Raw genomic sequence first — 19,289 nt, forward strand, 5'->3', positions numbered from 1 at the left:
ATATCATTTTGTTCATCACCAAGAAAAGGTAGTCAATATTAATTAAATCTTACACAGGCAAGATAACCAGTTAAGCAGATGAAAAGAAAACTGCAAGGTGAGTAAGGCAAAAAAAAAAAAAAAGAAAACATTTCTAGAAAGGAACTATTCTTGGATTTGCAGATGAGATGTACATGTAACAGAATATCCTTGTCATATACTGGAAATTGTGATTGTGTGACAGAGCTCTAATATTTGCAACACAGCAGACTCTTCTGTAATAATTATTTTAAAAGGCTTGCCTATGATAATTTACCATTTGAAGTAATGAACTTATTCAAGTATAACTGTTGTACCTAGTTATAATCCCATTTGCTTTTTTTTTTTAAAAAAGGAATACAGATATTGATCACATCAAACATTTTCATTGAGAGGTTGACACGGACACTCATGCGTTTTATCGTGGATGGTCTCAGAAGCTTTCCTGTGTATGTGAAGCAGAACTACAGGCCTTTTTGTATAAGTTTCTGTACATTTTGTCCATGCTGTTCTCAAAGATGGGTCGGTGGGATTTTCCCTTATAAGAGGCTGCCCTGTTGGACCAGTATTCGCCATCATCCAAATGGAAAGTGCCACGTGGCTGCTGACATGAGCTATAAAAAGGGATATAAAAGATTCAAAATAATAATGAAACAAAATTAGAGATAGTACCATGTAAATCAAATATTTATTGAGTACTCTACGGCTATTTAATACTCTGCCGGGGCTGTGAAAAATAAAACACAGTAAGGCCTGTGCTTTCAGAGAGGGACATTTTAAAAGGGGAAGCAGAAGTATCTGTGTAAAACTGTTATAAAACAGTAAAATGAAAATTTTGTGTTAGAGTGAAAAAGGAATTCAGAGAACAGACACAGGTACAGCATAATAAAAGCAGAACACAGGTGGCCTGGTATGGCCAGTATAAGAATGCACAGCTTGGGCACAGTGGCTCATGCCTGTAATCCCAGTACTTTGGGAGGCCAAGACGGGCAGATCACCTGAAGTCAGGAGATCGAGACCAGCCTGACCTACATGGAAAAACCCCATATCTACTAAAAAAAACAAAATTAGCTGGGTGTGGTGGCACTTGCCTATAACCCCAGCTACTTGGGAGGCTGAGGCAGGAGAATCGCTTGAACCCAGGAGGCGGAGGTTGCAGTGAGCTGAGATCGCACCATTGCACCCCAGCCTGGATAACAACAGCAAAACTCCATCTCAAAAAAAAAAAAAGAATACATAGTTGCTAAAAGTCAGGCACACCTGAAACTGAATTCCAGCTCAGTCTTTTATAAGCTGTGAGACCTTGGGCAATTTATTTAACTATCCAGAGTCTCAGCTTCCTTAACTTTAGTTTTACAGGATTGTTTTAAAATTTAAATGTAGAAGTTATTAAATAAGAAACACTAAACTAGGTACTTTATATCTATTTATGAATACATCTTACAACCTTTAGAAGTTGGTAGACATAGAAATTAAGACTCAGTGAAGTTAAGTGACTTGCCTAAGACTGCTCAGCTAGTAAGTGGCAAAATAAAAAAGACAATGTGTGTGCTCTAAGACGCTTTCTACTATGCCATGCTGTTATTGCCCTCAAGGAGTAGAAAATTAGGCTAAATATGAACATTTGTGGAAAATGGAAACAAGGCAGAAGAGTTTCAAGTGAAAGGATCAACTGTAGTTTTGAGGGTCTTAAGGAAAAAAGAAGGTGGGAGGGAGAGAGCGAGCGAGCGCGTCCGAGAGCACGCACATGTAAGTGAGAGCAAGCCCATAGGAAGCTAACGAAATAGACTAAGACTGGGCTGGCTGTGATGAAGACAGAAAAGAAAAGGTAACTCTTTCTTAAGGATTAATAGCACTCTTCATGTTATCAGTGTTATAATTTTACTAACATAAACATTAAATTCTGGAATTACATTTTTTTATAGATAAAATGTTGAGTTTATTTTCTTATATAAATAATTGACTTTCTTCAAGGTCAATGAAATACTTTTTATAGATTAGACCTCCCAGGCCTGTTAGATTGTAAAGTTTCTTCCCGGACACACACAACCTACAAACCAAGATTACACCATGAACAAATACAAAACCTGAATAGACCAATAATAAATAACAATAATGGAGCAGTAATAAAAAGTCTCCCATAAAAGAAAAGCCCTGGATCTCTGGCTTCACTGCTGAATTCTACCAAATATTTAAAGAAGAACTAACAAGAAGTCTACTCAAAATATCACAAAAAATTGAAGATATGAGAAAACTCATTTTACAAGGCTAGCATTACCTAGGTACCAAAACCAGACAAAAACAACAAAAAGAAACTACAGGCTAATATTCCTGATGAACATATGCAAAAATCCTCAACAGAAGATTAGAAAATTGAATTCAAAAACACATGAAAAAGATCATTCACCATGATCAAATGGTATTCATTCCAGGGATGCAAGGATGGTTCATTATGGGCAAATCAATAAATGTGATACATAATATCAACGGAATCAAAAACAAAAAAAATGTATAATCATTTCAACGGGTGCTGAAAAAGCATTCAATACAATTCAACATCCACTCATAATAAAACCCCTCCACAAACTGGGCATAGAAAGAACATACCCCAAAATGATAAAGGCCATGTGTAACAAACTTACAGCTAATATTATACTGAATTGGAAAAAATGAAAAGCCTTTCCACTAAGATCTGAAATAGGACAAAGACGCCCACTTTCGCCACTTATATTCAACATAGTAATGGAAGTCCTAGTCAGAGCAATTAGGCAAGTGAAAGAAATAAAGGGGATCCAAATTGAAAAACAATAAGTCACATTATTCCCTTCTATAGAAAACATGATCTTATATTTAAAAAACATAAAGACTCTACCAAAAAAATTAAAATGAATAAACACATTTAGTAAGGTTGCAAAATAAAAAATTAACATGCAATAATCAGCATTTCTATATGCCAAGAGTAAACAATCTGCAAAAGAGATCAAGAAAGCAATCCCATTTCCAATACTAAAAAAAAAAAAAAAAAAAAATTTAGCCAGAAAAGTGAGATTGCTATGACAAAAACTATAAAACACTGATGAAATAAACTGAAGAGAACACAAGAAAATGGAAAGATATCCATGTTCATAGATTGAAAGAATCAATATTGTTAAAATGCCTATACTACCTGAAGCAATCTAGAGTCAATGCAATCTCTATCAAAACACTAATGACATTCTACACAGCAACCATAACAAAACAATCCTAAAATTTATTTGGGACTACAAAACAAACAAACAAACAAACAAAAAAACAAAAAAAAAGACTAGAATAGCCAAAGCAATCCTGAGCAAAAAGAACGAAGTTGGAGGCACCACATAACCTGACTTCAAATTAAACTGTGACGCTATAGTAACCAAAACAGCATAGTACTGGAATAAAAACAGACGAATAGATTAATGGAATAGAATACAGAATGAAGAAATAAATCCACACATTTACAGTAAACTCATTTTTGACAAAGGAACCAACCACATACATTGGGGAAAGGACAGTCTTTTCCAAAAATGGTGCTGGAAATACCAGATATTCATAGGCAAAAGATAAAAATATAATGCCTATCTCTCACCATATACAAAAATCGAACTAAAATGTATTAAATACTTAAATGTGAGACCTGAAAGGATGAAACTATTGAAGAAAATATTGGGGAAATGCTTTAGGATATTGATCTGGGCAAAGATTACTTGAGTAACATTTTAAAAGCATAGGCAACCAAGCAAAAATAAACAAATGGGATCACATCAAGCTAAACAGCTTCTGCACAGCAAAGGAAACAATAAACAAAGTAAAGAGATACAATACGTAACGGGAGAAAATGTTTGCAAACTACTCATCTGAGAAGAGATTAATAACCAGAATATATAAGAAACCGAGCAGCGGAAAAAAAAAAAAAATCTGATCTCTAATTTTAAAATGAGCAAAAGATCTGAATAGATATTTCTCAAAAGAAGAAAAAAAAATGGCCAAAACATACATTTCTTAAATGCTCAATGTCACTAATCAAATCAAAACCACAGTAAGAAATCATCTCAATCCAGTTAAAATGGTTTTTATTTAAAAAGACAAAAAATAATGCACGCTGCTGAGGATACGGAGAAAGGAGACTGCTCATATACTGTTGGTGAGAATGTAAATTAGTATAGTCCACTAGGAAAAACAGTATGAAGGTTTCTCAAAAAAAAAAAAAAATAGAACTACCTTTTGATCCAGTAATCCTACTGCTGGGTATATATCCAAAGGAAATAAAATCAGCATATTGAAGAGATGTCAGCACTCCCATATTTATTGCAGCATTATTCACAATAACAAAGCTATGAAATCAACCTAAGTGCCCATCAGTGGATGAATGGGTAAAGCAAATGTGGGAAATAGATACAATGGAATATTATTCAGCTATTAAAAAATGAAATCTTTTCATTAGCAACAACATGGGTGGAACTAGAGGACATCATGTTAAGTGAAATAAGCCAGGCAAAGAAAAACAAATATCACATGTTCTCACTGATCTGTGGCAGCTAAAAAAGTTGACCTCACGGATGTGGAGAGTAGAATGGTGATTACCAGGGACTGGGAAGGGGAGGAGGGAATAGAGGGTGAAGAGAGGTTGGTTAAAGAGTAGAAAAATACAGTTATGAAGAAGGGATAAGTTCTAGAGTTTGATAGCTCAGTAGGGTGATCATAGTTAGCAAAAATTTGTTGTATATTTCAGTAGGGTGATCATAGTTAGCAAAAATTTGTTGTATATTTCAAAATAGGTAGAAGAAAGATTTGGAATGTTCCCAATATAAAGAACTGATTTACTACATGATTTGATTTACTACACATTGTATGCATGCATCAAAATATTATATGTACATTAGGAATATGTACAATTATGATGTACCAATTTATTGAAAAAAACAGAAAATTTAAATTACTCAAATTGAAACTGTTATGAATAATTTCATAATTGAAACATTTTTGTTGAGCATATCCCTACTGTCAATATCCTTAAAATTAGGCATAAACAAATAGAAAACAGTTTTTATCAATAGCTAGTTTTATAAAAGAACAGTGTTAAAAATTATACATAACAGCCATAATAGAAGAGATAATATTCTAAACACAAATTTAAAATTATTTTTATCTTTATTTTTCTTATTTTGTTGCCAACTCCCATTTACATGAACCATCACTTCAGGCCTGGTCATTAAAATTTGGGCTAATGCTGAAATACAATAGTGATGTGAGAAACACACAACCATAGAGAGAATTTTAAATCTCCTGAAAACAGAAGAAATTTGAAATAAATGTAGAAGGTACTACAAGGAAGAAGAAGCATCCTCTAGGGCCCTGGGAATTGGCAGGGCTATCATAACAAACGTCTAAAATGTATTAGAAGCCACACAATATAAAAGCAAGAAGGAAATCTTATGGGTAGTTGATTCCTTCCCTACTCAGCTCCCCAAACCAAAGATGTCAGAAATAAGGGGTCATTTATTCAGTTCTTGATAAGAGATTTCTTTCAAATGAGTTTCAACTTAAAGGTGATAGAAGACGTGAGACAACTATCATAGATAAGCTGATACCTGGAAGATAACATAGCAAACTATATTTTCCCACTCTGCAATTCCTGTAGAAAAACACTGAACACCTGCTAGACCTCATGGCTGAAAACCTCAATGTGTATATAGACTTTAAAAAAAGTATTGAGTGACGAGCATAATTTTTCTTGAGGAAAAACACAAAAAAAATAACTTATATCTCCTTATTAATGTTCTCTATTTGATTTTTATTAATGTTCTCTATTTGATGATTCATTGTCATACTTCAGTTTTTTAACACGCTTTCCTTTAGCTTTGAATGTAGCTGCTTTGAAGTGTGCTGAATCTAACATCTCGAATTCCTCAGTTTTCAGTAATTCATTGTTCACATATATGGGTCATACTTCTTTCTTTACATGTCTCAAAGTTTTTGTAGAAAACAATGTTTTAGATCTAGTTGAGACTGCAGAAACTCTGGCCTTTTCGATTCTTTGTTCAATGATTTGCCCGGACTGATACTGTGAATTGTTTCTTCACACTGCCCAGCTCCTTGTGTCTGTTTCTTTATTTTTTTAATTGTTGCTATTTTATTTTATAGGTTTAGGGGGTGCAAGGACAGTTTTGTTACATGAATATATTACATAATGGCGAATGAGAGCTTTTAGCTTTTAGTGTACTCATGGTTCAATAGTGAACGCTAACCAACAGGTATTTTTTCAACCCCATCCTACCTTTTAGAATCTCCAGTGTTTATTATACCTCTCTGTATGTCCTTGTGTACCCATTGTTTAGCTCCTATTTGCAATGAGAACATGTGGTACTTGTCTTGGCTTCTCAGGGGCTACCCCGGAGTTAGCATAGCTTAGTGGCTAGCAAATGACTAGTAAGAGCCAGTAAACCTACAAGGCTTCCATATTTTGCCAATGGATCTATATGTGGCTTTGGTAGTATATTCAAAGTTTATCTAGTTTAGAAGTCTGCCCTGCATTTTACTTTCTGCCTTCACAAGGCTTCACATTCAATCATAAATTAGTGGCTCATTAGGGCCTTCACCAATGTCTCTCATGCATATGTATAGCCTTATGCATAAACATAATCTTCTAGCCAACCAGGAATATGTAGAACTTGATATCAAGGCCAGCCAACTGTGGCTATCTTCTCTCAGATCTTTACTGTCTGCCCCAACCAGTATTAAAACTTCAGGCCTCCTCTGCTTGTTTGCCAGGTAGTACTAAAACTTCAGTTCTCCCTTCCTTGTTTGCCAACAAACCATTATTGTTTCTGTTAATGGAATTTCCCATGCTCTGCTCCATATAGTTAGTTATTTCTGGGAGCAGAGCTGCCAGTATTTCAACATGACTTCCCTAGTAGAACTTTTGTTATATGGAGCTGGGGAGTGGTAGATGGGGATGGAACCTCCAGGTTATAATGTCACAGGCTCTAACTGTTCTGATATTCAGTAAATTTTTTAAGTTAACTTTGAAATTGATACATAATATTTGTACATATTCCTAAGGTACGTATGATATTTTGATGCATGCATACAATGTGTAGTGAATCAAATCATGGTAATTGGGATATCACCTCAAACATTTATCCCTTCTTTGTACTGGAAACATTCCAAATCTTTCTTCTAGCTATTTTGAAATATACAACAAATTTCTGTTAACTATGGTCACCCTACTGGGCTATCAAACTCTGTAACTTATCCCTTCTTCATAACTGTATTTTCTCTACTCATTAACCAACCTCTCTTCACCCTCTATTTCCTCCTCCCCTTCCCAGTCCCTGGTAATCACTATTCTACTCTCCACCTCCATGAGATCATCTTTTTCAGCTGCCACATATGAGTGAGAACATGCAATATTTGTCTGTGCCTGGCTTATTTCACTTAACACGATGTCCTCTAGTTCCGCCCATGTTGTTGCTAATGAAAAGATTTCATTTTTTAAAATAGCTGAATAATATTCCATTGTATCTATTTCCCACATTTGCTTTACCCGTTCATCCACTTAGGTTGATTTCATAGCTTTGTTATTGTGAATAATGCTACAATAAATATGGGAGTGCTGATATTTCTTCAATATGCTGATTTTCTTTCTTTTAGGTAGTATGACCAGAAGATTTTCTTGATAAATGCTTCTCAATTTGTTATATGCTTTTGGTCAATTCCAGGAGTTCTTAAATTGTTGTTTTTGACAGTTCTGTTCAGTTTGTTTCTTTGGGGGAAAAGGATTTGCTGAGCTCCTCGCTCAGTCATTCCAGAGATTCATGCAAACTTCTTCATGATGCCTGTGTCAAACAGCATCTGTAGAGGGTTGATAGTAAGTCAAGACTGCAAACTCTCTCTTGACTTCTACTGACAGAAACCTCAAGGCTGGCAAGAAGGTGATTACTTTGAGTGTAGTTCCTCTAATCTTTGAGATGGAAAGCAGACGGGAGGACTTCTTGGCCTAGTACATAATATTACTTGAGGATAAAACTAAAATAATATCCTAATCATTTCAATAGCTTCTGGAGCTAATATCAAAGATACTTTTCTAAAAGTCTTGAAGGACTGACCACTTCATCCGATTGATTCAAGTGTATATAGAAGAGAAGCAGCAATGATTATAAAGTGACCTCAAAAACGTGTAAGCAGAACTTTTCTGACACCCTGCTTAACTCTCATTTGAGAGGTACCACATTGTTCAGGGTGATCAAAAGCTTAATCAATAACACTGCTTGGTGAGCTGAAAAAAGAACCAATATTGGGGTTTATGGCAAACTTTAAATTGATAGCAGCACTTTTGAAAATGTAGTATTTTTCTACCTATGTTAGAATTACCCATGGTATCCCATTTTTAATTTTATTGTATTTATTTTGTAGAGACAGGGTCTTGCTCTGTTGCCCAGGTTATTCTCAAACTCTTGGCCTCAAGTGATTCTCCCACGGGGGCCTCCCAAAGCACTGGGATTACAGGCGTGAGCCATTGCACCTGGCCCCATGATATCTCTTAAAATACAGATTTCCATGTGTTACTTATATATAAGAATCAGCATCTATGGGGGTAAAAAGTGGAAATCTATATTTTTAACAAACAACTTAGATAATTTGAAAATGAAGCTCTTTCCTGTATCAACTCTTCTCACTTCTTGCCCAAATTAGAATTAATTATATGCGTTAAGCACCCAAAATCGGGATGCTAATCCATATAACAATTTAGGGAATATGCCTTTAATGAAGAATAACAAAGGGTAAAAAATACTCTTCCTCAGGGTGTTTACCCTCTGAATCTTTCTTTTCCTCTTTGGATTGCTTCACCTTCAAATTTACCTATAATAAACTATTTACTTTAAAGAGAGGCCCAGGTTGCTCCTTGCTTGGGAGGCAATAACTTTGAGAAAGGAAGTCACACTCCCACTTATACTCTGTGTAAGGGGCATAAGGAGTCCTCACATGTTCATAGATGGTCTAGCCTAGCTTACCAGAGTAAAGATCAGAGATTTGAATGCAAAACCCAAGTTAGCAATTAAAAAATATTCCATTCTTTGAAGTTTTGTTTGTTCCTCAGGAATCTCAGGAACGTGAAAGCTATATTTTACAGTAACTAGTGGTATAGCATCCAAGAATTCAAAGAACCTTTGGCTGTATAAATCCAAAATTTACAGTTTTTAATACTGCATTAAATTTATGTCAGTTGACACAGAGCTGTCAAAAATCTTGATGAAATTTGCTCATATAAACTTGTACAAATGTTATTATTAACATTTCTCAAGTTTTAGATGAGAACAGAATTTGCTCTTACAGAATTTGATCTTAAATTATTAAAAAAGGTTGGCTCATGGTCTAAAATTATAAGAACTGTTTTTTATATTAGAATAAATACATTCTGAAGTATGTGAGTTTTCAGGGCAGACAAATCTTAAGTAGGATGAAAGGCATCACCAATAATTGACTATATTTGTTTTTACACATAAGTTCCAGTAATGCAAACATATTAAAGTTTTAATAGGAATTTACAGTTAAAAATAAATACTAATTATCCTTTTGAGTCTAAATTTCCCACAAATTCAGCAGATTATAAAACAATTATTTATATAGGAACTATGAGAAGGATATACATATATTTCATTCATACCTATACTCGGGGTCACTGTCATAGGCAGAGTCTCTATATAAAAGACTTCTTTTCAGTTCCAGTTCATCATCTTTCTCCAGGTCTCTCTGGTCTCTCTCATCCTGAAAAATTTTAAAGATTTCCATTAACTCATTGTCTCATTGTCCCCAAAATGATGCTTATGTTTCTTCAGAAAATGCTCTTCTCCTCCCCTTATAAATTTTAATTTATAAGAAATGGAATTAAATGCTAGTGTTTCTTTGGGGGAAAAAAAGGTTAAGTGAGGATTTACTATCCTTTCCAATAAAACTATACAGTTTTATTATAGTTTTTGCTAATATTGCTTATCAAAGATTAGGTATCAAGTAGATACTTCTTGAATCCATAAAAATAGAGGAATGACTCCTGTGTCATGATACGTAAATTAATATTATCTTATACATTGTTATATGAACTCAAGAGATTGTACCTGCATTCTGAGGAATCAGTATTTGAGAAAACTATGTAGATACAAGCATTCTAACATGCACCTATGACTTACAAAGGAAATGGCTTAGACTTATTAATCAAAAGCCAAAATGCAGTAACAATCCAGAAAAGGCAAAAACAAAAGGCAAGGTAACTGAAATGAAAATATATGGTTACCCCCACCTTGTACGGGCAGCCTGTTCTTAATTTCTAATAGACACATATAAGGACATAAGAAATAGTATTCTGAAGAGATGGCTTTGTTAACTATAACATTCACAGTTAAGTTCATGTGTGGTAATGGTATATAATTTAATACCAAATGCCTTTCTCAAATACTAGTAAATATCCTTGTGTTCCTTAGTCAAACAAGAAGAGAAACAAACAGAACTGACAACAAAGTAAACTAGTAAGCACAAATAAGGATTAGTATTAGTAAGGGGTTCATTCACTTGATGTAAGAAATCAGCTGAATGTACATTGTGAAGAAAAATGATTTTAAAAATTTGCTGATGGCATGAAACTAGGAAGACAGCATTATGTGTAAACATGTGTGCAATAAATAATAGAGCTTGTTTAAAAATCACAGAAAATATGCATACAAATTTAGAATTGTTATAGTTTCTTGGTTTTATCATTATGAAGTAACCTTTATTTCTATAACTACTTTTTTTCCCCTTAACTTCTTTTGGTCTACTATTCATATAGAGACAACCACTTTCTTTTAATTTTAAAACCATTTTTTTTTTGAGACGGAGTCTTGCTCTGTCGCCGGGGCTGGAGTGCAGTGGCCGAATCTCAGCTCACTGCAAGCTCCGCCTCCCAGGTTTACGCCATTCTCCTGCCTCAGCCTCCCAAGTAGCTGGGACTACAGGCGCCCGCCACCTCGCCCGGCTAGTTTTTTGTATTTTTTAGTAGAGACGGGGTTTCACCGTGTTAGCCAGGATGGTCTCGATCTCCTGACCTCATGATCCGCCCGTCTCGGCCTCCCAAAGTGCTGGGATTACAGGCTTGAGCCACCGCGCCCGGCCACCACTTTCTTTTAGTTAGTGCTTTAACGATATATATTTGTCCTTTTATTTTCAGCCACTCTTTATTATTAGATCTTTTTCTTGAATGGCATATTATTGGATATTCCTTATTTTTACCTATTCTGAGAAGTCAATGAAGTGGAGCATTTAGTCTATTATCAAAGAAAATGTAATTGCCTGTAGTGAGTGTGAAAGACTTGGCAAAGAAATGAAATAAAAAGGATAGCTGTCTTAAAGGAGTAAAAATACAACTACTAAAACTATTCCTGTAGAGTGTTGATGCCTATCTAGATCAAGGATATCATATAGGGGAATTCAGACCTGAGAAACAAAAAGGAATAGATTAGCTTAAAGGTTATTCCTTTCAAATTTTCAGACTATATTTTGTGATATTTTATAAATATATAATTATATATAAATACAATTATATATTATATAAATACATAGTTAATAGCTTAAAATAAGGTGTGATCCTTGTTGCCTCCTTGTGTTTGAATAACTTGCCCTTTGAAAAAAATCATCTATACAAGGATCTATAAGCTAATAACTATGTTTTGATCTTTCTTGCTTTGTTGCATATCTTGTAATTTTATGTTGACATCTGGAAATTTTAAGTAATATGTTGTGACATATCTGGAATGAATATTTCCTTATTATCTTCTGTCTGTCCTGTCCACTGGTGAATGTGGGATACTGAGGTCTCTATTAAATTGCATATCTATTTCTTCTTTCTATTCTATCAGTTTTTCCTTATATTTTTGGGATCTCTTTTAGGTGCATATATATTTGTAATGGTCATATCTTCCTGATGGTTTGGCCCTGTTGCCATTATAAAATATTTTTATTTGTCTTTAGTATGAAATTTAGTAAGAAAAAATTCTCTTAAAGTCTATTTGTTCAATATTTGTGTAGCCACTGCAATTCTCTTACGCTGTTGAATGGTATGCTTTTGTTTCCTTTTACATTCAACTTATTTGTGCCTTTGAATCTAAAGTGCATCTCTTGTAGACAGAGTATAGTTGAACCATGATTTTTATCCAGTCTCCAAAATTCTACCTCCTAATAGGAGTGTTTAATTTTTAAAATATCATGAACTACCTATAGGTATGTTTACATACCTATAAGATTTACATTTGCCATTTTGCTGTCTTTTTTCACTTCTCCATTGTTGCCTTCTTTTGTGTTTGATATTTTCCAGGGTTGATTTTTTAATTTCCTATACACTGTATTTTTGAGACATTTTCTTAGTAGTTTCCATGATGATTACAAATAACATCTTAATACAGAAGAATCTAAGTTTAGATGATAGGAACTTAATTTCAATGGGATATGGAAACTTTGCTCTTACATGTTTACAATCTCTCCCCTTTTCTTTCAATTGCTATTTTTACACAAATTACATCTTTATATAATATGTTCCCACCAACATATATTTATAATTATTGTTTTGTGAGGTCACCTCTTAAATCAGATAGAAGAACTAAAGAGTTACTGGCAAAAACTGTATTTCGCCTATCTTTTATATTTACCTAGTTACCATTATCATCGCTCTTTATTTCTTCATGTGAATCTATACTATTGTCTAGTGTCCTTTCACTTCATCCTGAAGGGCTCCTTTTAGTATTTCTTGTAGTGCAAATCTGCTAGTGATAAACCTGGTGTTATTTGAGAATGTTAATTTATTTTATATTTTTGAAAGACAGTTCTGCTGGATATTCATGGTTGAGAGTTCTTTTCAGTACATTGAATATATCATTACACTGCCTTTTGGACTTCATAGTTTCTGATTTAAACCAGTTTATGTGATGAATCCCTTCTCCCTTGCTGTTTTTAAGATTCTCTTTCTGTCTTTGGCTTCTTTCAAAACACTTGTTTTTCAAAACACTTTTTTTTCTAGATACAGAGTCTAACTCTGTCACCAGGCTGAAATGCAGTGGCGAAATCATAGCTCACTGTAGCCTTGAACTCTTGGGCTCAAGTGACTCTCCCGTTTCAACCTTCTGAGTATTAGGGATTACAGGTATTTGCCATGATGTCTGGCTTATCTTTGGCTTCAGACTTATGGTTTATAATGAGCCTCAAGAGTGGATCTATTTGAGTTTATCTTACTTAAGAGTTTATTGAGCTCCTTAGATAATAATTTTCTTCAATTTGGCAAGGACCATTATTTCTTCAAATATTCCTTCTGTCCCTTCCTTTCTCCCTCTTTTTCTGGAATTCTTATTACAGGTATGTTGGCATGCTTAATGGTATCCCACAAATCCATATGTGTTCATTATTTTTATTCTTCATTCTGTTCCTCACACTGAATTATCTCATTTGACTTGTTTTCAAGTCCAATAATATTTTCTTCTGCCTGCTCATAGGGTGCTAATGAGTCCTTCTAATAAATTTTTCATTTCTGAATATGTACTTGTCAACTTCAGAATTTTTATTTGGTTATTTAAAAAATAGTTTATAACTCTTGATTGAAATTTTATATTTTATGAGACATAATTCTAACACTTTATTTCTTTATGAATGCTTTCTTTTGGTTCTTTGAATAAATATATTTAATGTAACTGATTTATGGTCTTTGTCTAGTGAGTTCAATGTGTAGGATCCTCAAGGACAGTTTCTATTCATTGCTTTTTTCCTCCATTTCCGCTGTTTATTGTTGTTGTTTATTCTAGTTCTTACTTTAGTGATTTTCTGACTTAGTTCTGCAAAGTCAACATTCCTTTCTGTGGCTGATCACTGATATCTCTCTATTCTGTTAGCTGAGTCATCAAGTCATTGGACAGACATTTCTATAAATGCTCAGAACCATTAAGTCTCCCAGTGTTTGCTGAGCAGCTCTGTATGTCGGGAGTACACTTTCAACACTTAGCCTAAGCCTTAACCTCCTGTTTATGCAGAGCCTTAAGGTAGGTTGGAACTGAAAGCTTTGGACTTTCTTGTCTTTTCTAATCAAGTACATAGCCTTAGACATATGCACAGTCCTACAAATATGAGTGGTCTTCTAAAATCCCAGGAATATGTGGTATCTTTTCAAAGCCCCCTATAGACACACTCAGCTTTTTCTTTGAAGGTTTTTGATTGGTCTATTGTTTAACTCAACTGCTATTCACCATTTCAGTTTGCAGTGAGGTTTAACAATTGCCTGTAATTATTTCTTTTAAAAATGCCCTCCACAGCAAAGATTTTGCACTGGCAAAGCTCTCACTCAAAGTGGGGTCTTCCAGGCAATCTCCAGACAAGTCACATAATGACAATTCTCTGGGAATGGTCTTTGAAGAAACTCTTAACTTTATTTTACCTCTGACAGTGCCTGCCAAAATTTTGGTTTTCACTGAGTTTGTGGCATGTTGGTTATCAAGACTAATATGCAGCTAGAGAGCAGGCAATGGGACTAGGTCAAGTTAAAATGCCATAAAACTTACTGACCCTACCAATATTCAGCTGTTTTTCATGCTGAAGCATTTGCTTTAGCTTCTAGAGACAAAGCATATAAACTTGTGAGAGCCCCCTAAGACTCTGGCCCCAACGAGTTTTTTACTCTCATGCTGTATTAGTCAGGATTCTCTAGAGAAAACAGAACCGACAGGATATGTGTACAGTTCAAAGACACCAATACTTCATTTTTCAACAATGAACAGAAGAATCAGGCAGAAGATCAACCAGTAAATGGAAGATCTAAACAACAATGTAAATCAACTAGACCTAGCAACATCTATAGAACATTCTGCCCAACGATAGCAAAATACATATTCTTTTCAAGTGCATATGAAAAATGCCCCAGGAGAGACCATATGTTAGGCTATAAAACAAGTTTCAATAAATTTGAAAGAACTGAAATCATATAAAATATGTTACCTGGCCACAGTAAAATGAAATTAGAGAATAATAGCAGAAAAAAATTTGGGTAATTAATAAATATGTAGAAATCAAACAATATATTACTAAATGATCAATGGGTTAAATAAAACATCACAAGGGACACTAGAAAATACTTCAAGAGAAATTTAAATTATGACAAAACATATAAAACTTAATAATGATAATGAGGCAGTACTTCTAGAGAAACATGGCTTTAAACACCTACATGAAAAAAGAAGACCTCAAATCAGTAACCCAAAGCTTTCACTTCAAAAACTACAAAAAGAACATCAAACTAAATCCAAAACAAGTAAAATACAAACATTAGAATGGAAATAAATGAGATCAAGAATAGAAAACCGGATAAAACCAAAGAAAACCAAAGTTGCTTCTTTGAAATCATAAAATATTTGGCAATGTTTTAGTTAGACCAACAAGACTCTAATTACTAAAATCAGTAATGAAAAATGGGACATTACTAGAGGTCTTACAGAAACAAAAAGGATAATAAGGAAATATGTGAAATAATTGTAAACCAAAATAATTATAGAATTGTCTACAATGGTATCTATAATGAAAAGAACAAATTACTAGAAAGATAAAAGCTATTTAAACAGACCCAAGAAGAAACAGGAAATCTGAATGTACCTATAACAAAGAAAGAGATAATTAGTAATCAAAAAAACTTAAAGTAATTAAAAAAACACAAAGAAGAGCTCAAAACCACATGGTTTCACGGCAATACATACGTAAGAAGAATGAACACCAAATCTTTACAACTTCTTCCCAAAAATTTAAGAGGAAGAAGAACTCACAAACTCATTCTATAAGGTCATTATTCCTTTGATACCAAAAGCAAAGATAACACACACAAAAAAACCCTGAATACCAATAAATTTTATGAATATGGATGCAGAATTTCTTAGTAAAATACTTGCAAGCCAAATCCAGCAAGACGTAAAAAGGATTATACACCATAACCAAGTGGGAATTATCCAAACAATGCAAGGTTGACTCATATAAAATTCAATCAATGTAATAAGTCATATTAATAATAATATTAATAATATTAATATTATTAAGTCATATTGGATCCTATCCAAAATGATAGGATCATCTCAATAGATGCAGGGAAAGTATGTGACAAATACCAACAACACTCAAAAAACTAAGAGTAGAAGGAACTTCCTCAAGATGATAAACACCATCTGTAAAAAACATATAGCTAATAGCATACTTATTTGTAAAGGAGTGAAATCTTCCCCTTAAGATCAGGAATAAAACAAGGATGGGCGCTCTCCCCACTTCTATTCAGCAATATATTGGAGGTACTATCCAGGACAATTAGCCAAGAATATGATATAAAAGAAATCAAGATCAGAAAGGAAATAAAAACATTTCTATTTGCAGATTATTCTGTATTTTAAAAATTCCAAATATACAGACAAAATAACTATTAAAGCTAATAAAATAAGTTCAGCAATATTGCAGGACACCCTTCCATCACAGAACTTTGTAATCCTATTCACTGCAGAGCCCTGTTGACCTTGCACCCCTGCTCCAGCACCTCCAGACTAATACACCTGGGGATTGTGTACAGGCACTGCTCAATCCCATGTGGAATTAACACATGAAAATGCACTGCATTCCTAAACACTATCAATAAACAATCTGAAAATAAAATTAAGGAAACAATATCATGTACAATAGGATCAAAAATAACAAAATACTTAGGAGTAAACTTGATTTTTAAAAAGCTTAAAATGAATACTGAACTACAAAACATATTTAATAAAAGATGACCTAAATAAATTTTTAAAGTGCTATCTTCACAGATCAAAAGATATTTAAACAATTATTATTAAGAAAGCAATATTCTCCAAAATGATCTAGAGAGCCAACACAATTCCTATACAATTTCGGCCACAGTTTTCATGCAAAAATTGAAAAGCTGGTCCTAAAATTCATACAGAAATGCAAAGGACCTAGAATAGTTATTCTTGAAAAAGAAGAAAAGTTGGAAGACTAACAATTCCTGATATCAACATTTACTACAAAAGCCATTGCAATCAAAATAGTATGATAATAGCATAAGGATAGACATATAGATCAATGAAACAGAATTGAGAATCCAGAAATAAACCCATACATTTATAGTCAATTGATTTTTTTTATAAAGATGCCAAGACAATTCAGTGGGGGAATGATCTTTTTAACAAATGGTGCTGGGACAACCAGATTTCCACATGAAAAAGAATTAACTTTGACTCCCTATCTCACACAAAATACAAAAATCAACTCAAAATTGATCAATGACCTCAATGTAATGGCCAATACTGCAAAAATCTTAGAAAACATAGGCATAAATGTTTATGTCCCTAGACTAAGAAACAATTTCTGAGATATCCTAAGCAAAAGCAACCAAAGGAAACATAGAAAAGTTGGATTTCATCAAAATTTAAAAAACATTAATGCTTCAAAACACAGTATTAGAAGGTGGAAGACAAACCACGAATGGAAGAATATATTTGCAAACATTATCTAAGACGAGACTTGTACCCAGAATATATAAAGACCTCTCAAAATTCAATAATAAGGCAGATAACTATAAGCAGCTAGTGAGCGCCTCTCTCATGGAGAGCAATCAAAATAGCAAGGAAATACTAACACTTCAAGTAGATTGTCTAAGAGAGCACAGTGAAATTCACCAGAGAAGCCATGAAAATCAAGGAAAGAAGACAGTGAAGTCAGGCAGCCCTCCACGCAGGACTGGCGCAGAGCTAGGAAAGGTTCCCTAAAGCAGGGAAGGGATGGCTAAATAAGAGATCCTCAGTATTCTACCCTTCCATCACAGAACTTTGTAATCCTATTCACTGCAGAGCCCTGTTGACCCTGCACCTCTGCTCCAGCACCTCCAGACTAACACGCCTGGGGATTGTGTACAGGACTGCTCAAGCCCATATAGAATCCCACAGGCTTGTGATCCTTGAGCATCCTGGTGCCAAATGCTGCACCCCGCCAAGAAGGAAGGCCAGGCACTTTCACATGCCCCAAAGACAGATACCACATTCACAGCATGGAGAAGAGGGCAAACAATGCACTGCACAACTTCCCACTTCCACTGCTCACTGCAGAAAAAGGCACCCCTGCCTTAGTGTCATGCCCCCAAGTGCAGCCACCCTTCCCCGCCTGTGGTCTACCACTGAAGCTCAGCATTTCTCTGAAAGCCCAGTCCCCAGAGGCTGTTGATGAGTCCTTTGTCCCCTACAATGGTCACCACCACTGCTCAAATAGTCTCAAAAGGACAAATGTAAGAGATATTGGCCTTAAAGAGGAGGTAGAAAAAGAGATAGAGGTAGAACATTTATTCAAAGGGATAGTAACAGAGAACTTCCAAAACCTGGATAAAGATATTGGTATTCAAGTACAAGAGGGTTATAGCACACCAAGCAGATTTAACCCAAATAAGACTACCTCAAGACATTTTATAATCCAACTGCCGAATACCAAAGATAAAGAAAAGATCCAAAAAGCAGCAAGAGAAAAACAAGTAACACACAAATGAGCTCCAAAACATCTGGCAGCAAGCTGACTTCTCAGTGGAAACCTTACAGGCCAGGAGAGGGTAGCAACATATATTTGAAGTGCTGAAGGAAAACCTTTTATTGTAGAATAGTATATCTGGCAAAAAGATCTTTTGAACATTAAGGAGAAATAAAGATTTTCCCAGACAAACAAGAGCCAAGGGACTTCATCAACAGCAGACCTGTCCTATGAGAAATGCAAAAGGGAGTTCTTCAATATGAAACAAAAGGATGTTAATGAGCAATAACAAATCACCTAAAGGTATAAAACTTACTGGTAATAGTAAACACAGAAAAACACAGAATATTGTAACACTAACTGTGATATATAAACTACTCATATCTTCAGTAGAAATACTAAAAGATGAACCTATCAGAAATAATAGACGACAACTTTTCAAGACATAGACAGTAAAGTAAGATAAACATAGAAACAACAAAAAATTAAAAAGTGAGGAGATGAAATTAAAGTGTAGAGTTTTTATTTATTTTCTTTTTGCTTGTTTGTTTAAATAATCAGTGTTAAGTTGTCATCAGTTTAAAACAAAGGGAAAACAGTATGGCGATTCCTCAAGGATCTAGAACTAGATGTACCATATGACCCAGCCATCCCATTACTGGGGATATACCCAAAGGATTATAAATTATGCTGCTATAAAGACACAT

At 34.4% G+C, this 19,289-nt stretch overlaps 1 protein-coding gene across 1 annotated transcript in view; it reads right to left on the reverse strand.

Annotated features, from left to right (window-relative positions):
* Nucleotides 1-450: 450 nt before the first annotated feature.
* Nucleotides 451-19,289, reverse strand: part of SPATA6 (spermatogenesis associated 6) — a 176,806-nt gene continuing 157,967 nt past the window's right edge. Inside the window, exons 9-10 of the mRNA XM_025369904.1 lie at nt 9,704-9,804; nt 451-632 (exon numbers count right to left, since the gene is read on the reverse strand). Coding sequence (XP_025225689.1) covers nt 9,800-9,804 — 5 coding nt within the window. The 3' untranslated portion in view covers nt 451-632; nt 9,704-9,799. The remainder of the gene's footprint in view (nt 633-9,703; nt 9,805-19,289) is intronic.

Source organism: Theropithecus gelada, chromosome 1, assembly GCF_003255815.1.
Source record: "Theropithecus gelada isolate Dixy chromosome 1, Tgel_1.0, whole genome shotgun sequence".
NCBI lineage: Eukaryota > Metazoa > Chordata > Mammalia > Primates > Cercopithecidae > Theropithecus > Theropithecus gelada.